We start from the raw sequence: 7,240 nt of genomic DNA on the forward strand, positions 1-7,240 counted from the left end.
AATGCCAATTTGCACATGGCTCACATAATAATCCAGAGACTATTACTTTTGAGGTTCTGCTTCTTAAATGGGTGCCTAGCTCCTCATACCGGCGCTGCAGAATGCCTTTCATGGTGCTATCTATGTCATTGGTAGAAAATAGACCATACCAACTACTTCCTCAGCCTCCTACTCCAAATCCTTTGGCAGCCCAGAGCAGATATCCTGGACCCTGGGTCTGCCATCTGGATTCTCACTCTTTGCGGTTGAGAACAATGTCAATAACATCACCGCGCTCCCCCGCAACCCAACTATGTTGTTCCCTACACTCATCATATCCCTTTTGGCTTCCCCAGCTTGGATAGTGTATTGTACCCACACTGTCATGGGCATTTCAACTCGTCAGCCCATTGCTCTCATCCTTTTTTTAAAATAATTTGTGGAACATGAGCATCGCTGCCTAGGCCATCATTCATTGCCACGTCCCTAATTGCCCCTTGAGAAGGTGGGGATGAGCTGCCTTCTTGAACCACTGCAGTCCACCTGCTGTGGGTTGACCCACAATGTCCTTAGGGAGGGAATTCCAGGATTTTGACCCAGCAACACTGAAGGAACAGCAATACTTTTCCAAGTCAGGATGGTGAGGGGCTCGGAGGGAACTTGGAGGGGGTGGTGTTCCCGTGTATCTGCTGCCCTTGTCCTTCTAGATGGAAGGGGTCGTGGGTTTGGAAGGTGCTGTGTGAGGATCTTTGGTGAATTTCTGCAGGGCACCTTGTAGATGGTACACACTGCTGTGACTGAGTGTCGGTGGTGGAGGGAGTGGGATGTTTGCGGATGTGGTGCCAACCAAGCGGGGGCTGCTTTGTCCTGGATGGTGTCGAGCTTCTTGAGTGATGGAGTTGCACTTGTCATAATTGCTCATTGGGAATTGAGCGCTTGGCTTTTGTTCCTGGTGTTAGCAGTAACCTTGCTCATTCAGAAAGTTGGCGAATGTAAAATTGTGATAGGACGCTGGTAAAAAGTTTCACAGAATGACCGGGAAGATTGTATTACTTGAACACCAGCGCATCAAAGACCATTTTACTTGCACTGATAGAATAGTCACTGAACTGTTCTCCCCCTTTACAGCATCACGCAATGTCTAAGAGATTGGAAATATAAGGGTTGGGGCTATGTGGAGGGGCTGAATGGCCCACTCTCGTTGTCTTGATTTTGAACACAGCTCACCTGTGCAGGGACCCAGGAGTTGAAAATTGTTTTGCTCTCTGGACCTGGGACTGGGCTGTGGTGACCCCACCCATAGTCAGGGGGGTCCTTGAGTTGAAACAAACAAATGGCCAACAGCACAATAATAGGTCAGGGACATTAAACAGAGAGACAATTGTGAAGTCCTCTCAGAGCAGATGTCAAGCTGGGGGTGTGGGTAGGGGTTGGGGTGTGGGGAAGGGTTCACGTGAAAAGCCACACTGATGCAATAGGAGGCTGGGATCCATGCACCAAAGGACATTAACTCATGCACTATCTGACCTGTGAGTGCTGGAGGTAAGCGTGTAGTTGGAGGTAGACAGGACAATTGATGAGATATAACTAAGAGGTCAGAGTTCAGATTTAGCATTCAGCTAGTTCAGGGGGTGGGGACCACAACTCTCACCCCAACCCCTGCAATTTGTACACCTATCCTCCTGCCCTCCCTCACCACCAAACGCTGTTGCCTTTGACCGCAGTGAACAAACAGGGAGCTGATCGTTAAAACCCTCCATGGTCTCACACCTCCTTACCTCTAAAACTTCCTCTGTCTCAACAGCCTTCAGACAGCTTGCTGTACATCGATTGCAGCCCTGGCACTATCCCCTCCCCCCTACCGATTTCCACTGGTCAGAAATCACACATCACCAGGTCACAGACCAACAGATTTATTTGAAATCACAAGCTTTCGGAGCACTGCTCCTTTGTGAAGTGAAGCCACTTTACCTGACAGAGGACCAGCGCTCCAAAAGCTTGTGATTTCAAACAAACCCGTTGGACTATAACCCTGGTGATGCGTGACTTCTAACACTGTGAGGACAAGGGTTCAAATCCTATCAATGGATTTGGTGGAATTTTGAAATAAATTGATAAAAGTGTGAATTGAAAACTCGTTGCAGTAACAGTGACTGTGAAACTATCATTCATTGTTGTTTAAAAACTTTTAGGGAAGGAAATCTGCCATCCTTACCCGGTCTGGCCTACACATGACTCCAGACCCACAGCAATGTGGTTGACTCCTAACTACCTCCTGAAATGATCCAGCTCAATTTCAGGGACAGTTAGGAATAGGCAATAAATGCTAGCTTGCTTTTAGCACATTCACCTTCAATCCCAGTCTGCCCTACTCTTAGGTCCATTATCATGGTATACGGGTCACATTCAGTACAGCTCAACCATTTTCTCCTACTCTTAGCACCTGTTATGACAGTAGCTCAGTGGGTTAGCACTCCTGTCCTCACAGCGCCAGGGGCCCGGGTTCGATCCCACCCTCAGGTGACTGTCTGTGGAGTTTGCACTTTCTCTCTGTGCAGGTTTCCTCCCACAGTTCAAAGATGTGCAGCTTCGGGTGGATTGGCCATGCTAAATTACCCATAGAATGTGGGTTAGGGTGGGGTGCTCTTCAGAGGGTCGGTATGGACTTGATGGGCCAAACGGCCTGCTTCCACACCATAGGGAGTCTATGATTCAGCTAACTTGGCCCGCTATCCACAATCTCCTTGTTTACTTGTTCCCTTCCATATCTCACGCTCTCTGTCTTCACCCCTCCCTCTAACTTGTCTTCAGCATAAATGCCACCTTTCGCTGGTTGCTAACTCTTCTGACTAAGTGTTAGTTCATGAAACATTAACTCTGTTTCCCTCCCCACAAATACCGCCAGACCTGCTGAGTTTCTCCAGCAACATCTATTTTTATTTCGGATTTCCAGCATCCACAGTTCTCTGTTTCTGCTGCCAAGGGGAGGTGGTAGAAGCAGATATGATAGCAATCTTTAAAAGGAATTTAGACAGAAACATGAACAGGCAGCGAATAGAGGGATACAGACCATGTGCAGACAGATGGGTTCGGGTTAGAATGGCTGGCACAGACATAGTGGGCCGAAGGGCCTGTTCCTGTGTTGTACTGTTCTATGTTCTATATAATAAATGCTGGAGGTTACCAGTGGGACCCACATCTCATGACAGAAAAGAACGGAAAAGCTTTTCTCGGGCCCTAAGCATTGGAAAAGGGGTCGTGAAAATTAATTAAAATTTTATTTTAACCGGCACATTGTCAACGGCCTCTCTCGATAAACCGGCAAAAGGGGATCTCGCTGGAATACGTGATGTCTGAATATTTGTGCCGTAAATAAGGTAAAACAGTGATGTGTATAACCACTGATTTACATTGCTATGACTTACTGAGTGTTTAAAATGTATGTAGTTAATGACACTGCAGTATATATATATTTATGTCTATATATTATAATATGAAATTTGAGATTTGATATTATTTACAAAAGAAATTAATACAGTTCCATAATTTACTGTCCTGGCCCCAGATCAGAAGGTGATCTTTCTCTGCAAATGGCAGATTCCCGAAGGGATCCGCTGCCATTGATCCCGGGGCTATTGCACGATTGGGAGCAGGCCAAGAGACAAAGGGCTCAGACCTCCAGGAAATCCGAGATGTCCACGGTCACCTTGATGAAGATGGTGTCATCCTTGATGTAGTGGTGCGTCTCGTTCTCGAGCACGGTCTGAGTCACAAAAAGAGGGCAGCCTGAAGCCACGTTCATCTCTGTCTGGGGCCGGTGGAAGCTGGAGCTGTTGGGGTCGGGCTTGAAGGTATCGGACACGTGATCCTTGGCTGGGCCCTGATCCAATAGGGTGAGGGTCACTTTCTGCCTGAACGGCCAGGGCAGCAGGGGGTCGTACTCACCCCTCATCACCACAAAGAAGAGTGACAGGTGGGTGCCCTTGCCCATGCCATCGCCGTTCAGGTAGACCCGGGCGCACATCTTGTAGCCAAAGGGGCTGCTGTAGAATGGCTGGCTGTACAGGGACAAGGTCTTGGCGGACACTGCCTCCTGCTTCCGACGGGTGTAATCCCGGATTTTCCAGATCAGTCTCCCGTTGTAACTAGCCGTCTCCAGCAGCTGGAAACGGAGATCAGTCTCGGCCAGTCGCACCTCGTGCACACTCAACAATTTATCGTGTTGGGTAACTTGATGCTCAACCAATTCTGAAACTGGAAAACAGGGATACCTCATTACTATCTTAATATTCTACCGAGGAAACAAATTAACTAACTAACTAACCAATCAACTACTTAACTACCCAATTAACTAACTAGCTTATTAATTACTTAACTAATTACGTACCTCTGACATCCGTAAACCTTCTCTGGACTGCTCCAATGATCTTTCCTTCCAAAAGGATCCCTCAGATATGTCTCCAGTCCCCGGGTTGCGAATGTGATAATACAATGGCTTTCAGAGATGTATTTTGTCCCGGTCTGAAGTCATACAACACCAGGTTATAGTCTGACAGGATACAGTTGGGCTATAACCTGGCGTTGTGTGACTTCAGACTTTGTCCACCTCATTCCAACAACGGCACTTCCTCATCATATTTTATCCTGGCTTTTTATGAAGATAGGATGAGACGGAGATACCAAGTGGCCTGTTCCAAGCCAATAAAATAAACAGCTTGTGAGGCCTTGGGGGTTTTTTTTTTGAAAGTTGGAACAATAGAAGTAGCCTGACAGGGTGGAATCAGGCACCAGGGTTTTAATTTAGTTTCAGCAGTTGCTGGGGTTTTACAAGCGGGTTTAGAAGCTGCTACATCTCTCTCTCTCTCAGCTACAGCTGAAGTCTTGAGTTCTCTTCCTGCTGCCAGAACTGCGTGTGGGTCAAACTATTTTATTGAATTTGTCTTTGCCAAGTGTGTGTTTATGGGATGTTACTATATTGGAACAGTTGCTGTTTAGTAGTTAAATAATGTATTATTCTGTTAAGTTTTCCAATACAGTTATATCAGTTCTTCATTTTGTTTATATTTTAATTGTTGGATGAGAATAAAGAGTGTTTTGCTTAAATTGCAACCAGTCAAATTGCATGTGCAACACAGCACCTTAAACTTGCCTCTGAATAAGATAGAAGTCAGGGTCGAGGCTATCTCCTTGATATATTTGAAGGGGGTCCGGTCTGGTCCATAACACAAATGGGTTCCACTCTGGAGAACTATTGCAAGATTAATTGCATGCAAGTCCAAAATCGTTGTTCATTAGAACAGAAAATGTTTGCATTTCAGATCTTTAAAACAGCTCCCCTGTGTGAGATCGCATTCTTAAGGAGGAGCATTCGGAAAGCAGGGATCCCATATTCGGTTCCCATTTTTAAGGATGAGAACCAATTGGGACCAGCCCTCCTCTGTTCTACATATCAACAGAACACATCGACACAGGTGACTGGGACGTCAATCCTTACTTGATGCAAACTGTGACCAAACTGATAATTTTTCTTCATCTTAATTCATGGGGCATGGGTATCACTAACTCAGGTACAATATATAGCCCATCGCTGTGGGTCTGCAGTCACAGACCAGATAAGGATGGTTCACTAAAGGGTATCAGAGCAACAACCTAGAGTTATTAATCATAGAATAGAATCATAGAATCCCTACAGTGTGGAAACAGGCCCTTTGGCCCAACAAGCCCACAGCGACCCTCAGAGAATCCCACCCAGATCCGTCCCCCTATAACCCACCTAATCTACACATCCCTGAACACTTGGGCAACTTATTATGGCCAATCCACCCTAACCTGCACATCCCTGAACACTACGGGCAATTTCCCATGGCCAATCCACCCTAACCTGCACGTCTTTGGACTGTGGGAGGAAACCGGAGCACCCGGAGGAAAGCCACGCAGACACGGGGAGAATGTGCAAACTCCGCACAGACAGTCGCCCGAGGGTGGGATTGGACCCAGGTCCCTGGCGCTGTGAGGCAGCAGTGCTAACCACTGAGCCACCGTGCCACCCCTTTATTATAATTAGTTCAAGACTTTTTTTGATTGAATTCAAAAGTTAACCTCCTACCGCAATTGGATTTGAACTCATAACCTCAGAACGTTAACCTGAGATGCCCAATGATGAGCCCAGTGACATTACCACAGCACCAACCATCTATGGGTGGCATGGTTAGCTTACTCTGTCAGAGCCAACTTGACCAAGAGTCATTAATACTGAGTGCTGTAGTGGCTCTGCAATTCCTTTCTGCATTGTGGTCCTTGCTGGAAAATTGAATCAAAGAGAATACGAGCCATTCAGCCACAAACCCAGCCTGCTTTACCAATCAATACCATTCAGGCTGACCCTTGCTCTCTCTCCTTACCCCTTACTGACATTGATGTCCAGTAAACTATCTTCTCCTTAAATATATTTAGCCCCTTGGCCTCTGCAGCTGAGAATTTTACAGGTTCACCGCTCTCTGAGTGAAATTCTCTTCACTCCGCGACCTGAGACAGTGATATCTTGTTCTAGCCTCCACCCCACCACACTCCCACCTCTTCAGCCAAGGTGAATATATCTAACCCCAAACATAGAATGGCTCCACACTCAAAACTGGATGGGATGCAACATCATCAGTTGCAACCATTGGAAATATGAATTGTCTGCCAATTCCTAAAGCCCACTCACTCACCTGAGCTACTGATGCCCCTGTAGAGGCACGGAGTGCTCTGGCCAGTCTCTAGGATTGTTAGCCTACTGGACAGGTTTCCTGTGTTGTGGCGTACTGACATAAGCTCTTGTTTTATGTCTTCCTGCAACTTGCGCCTCTCCAGCAGCTCCCGCTCGACCTGATGCAGCCTGTCGGTGTGCACAGCCAATGTTTTCTGCAAAAGACGGTAGATTTGATCAGAGACTAGCTTGGTTTGATGGCTTGGTTGAACCGTTCTACCCAGACAGTAACAGTCACTATGATTGGTTCAGCTATCTCCAGGACGAAGGTCAATGCATAAAACTGACTTGCGATTGGCAGCTTTTAGAGTGTGTGTGTGTGTGTGGGCGTGTGTATACATGTTTGAGTGTGTGTATGTGTTGGTATGTGTACATGTTTGTGTGTGCATGTGAGTACATGGGTGTGTATGCATGCGTGTGTGCATGCATGTGTATGTGTACGCATGTGTATATGTCTGTGTATATATGAGTGTGTGTACTTGTGTGTGTGGGTGTGTGCACAAATAATTGTGT

At 46.6% G+C, this 7,240-nt stretch overlaps 1 protein-coding gene across 1 annotated transcript in view; it reads right to left on the bottom strand.

The window, feature by feature from the left end:
* Window positions 1–3,445: 3,445 nt before the first annotated feature.
* Window positions 3,446–7,240, bottom strand: part of LOC109926380 (TNF receptor-associated factor 3-like) — a 42,432-nt gene continuing 38,637 nt past the window's right edge. Inside the window, exons 8-9 of the mRNA XM_048618212.1 lie at window positions 6,690–6,882; window positions 3,446–4,233 (exon numbers count right to left, since the gene is read on the bottom strand). Of these exons, the coding sequence (XP_048474169.1) occupies window positions 3,650–4,233; window positions 6,690–6,882 (777 nt within the window). The 3' untranslated portion in view covers window positions 3,446–3,649. The remainder of the gene's footprint in view (window positions 4,234–6,689; window positions 6,883–7,240) is intronic.

This window comes from Rhincodon typus, chromosome 39 (genome assembly GCF_021869965.1).
Source record: "Rhincodon typus isolate 14 chromosome 39, sRhiTyp1.1, whole genome shotgun sequence".
Classification (NCBI taxonomy): domain Eukaryota; kingdom Metazoa; phylum Chordata; class Chondrichthyes; order Orectolobiformes; family Rhincodontidae; genus Rhincodon; species Rhincodon typus.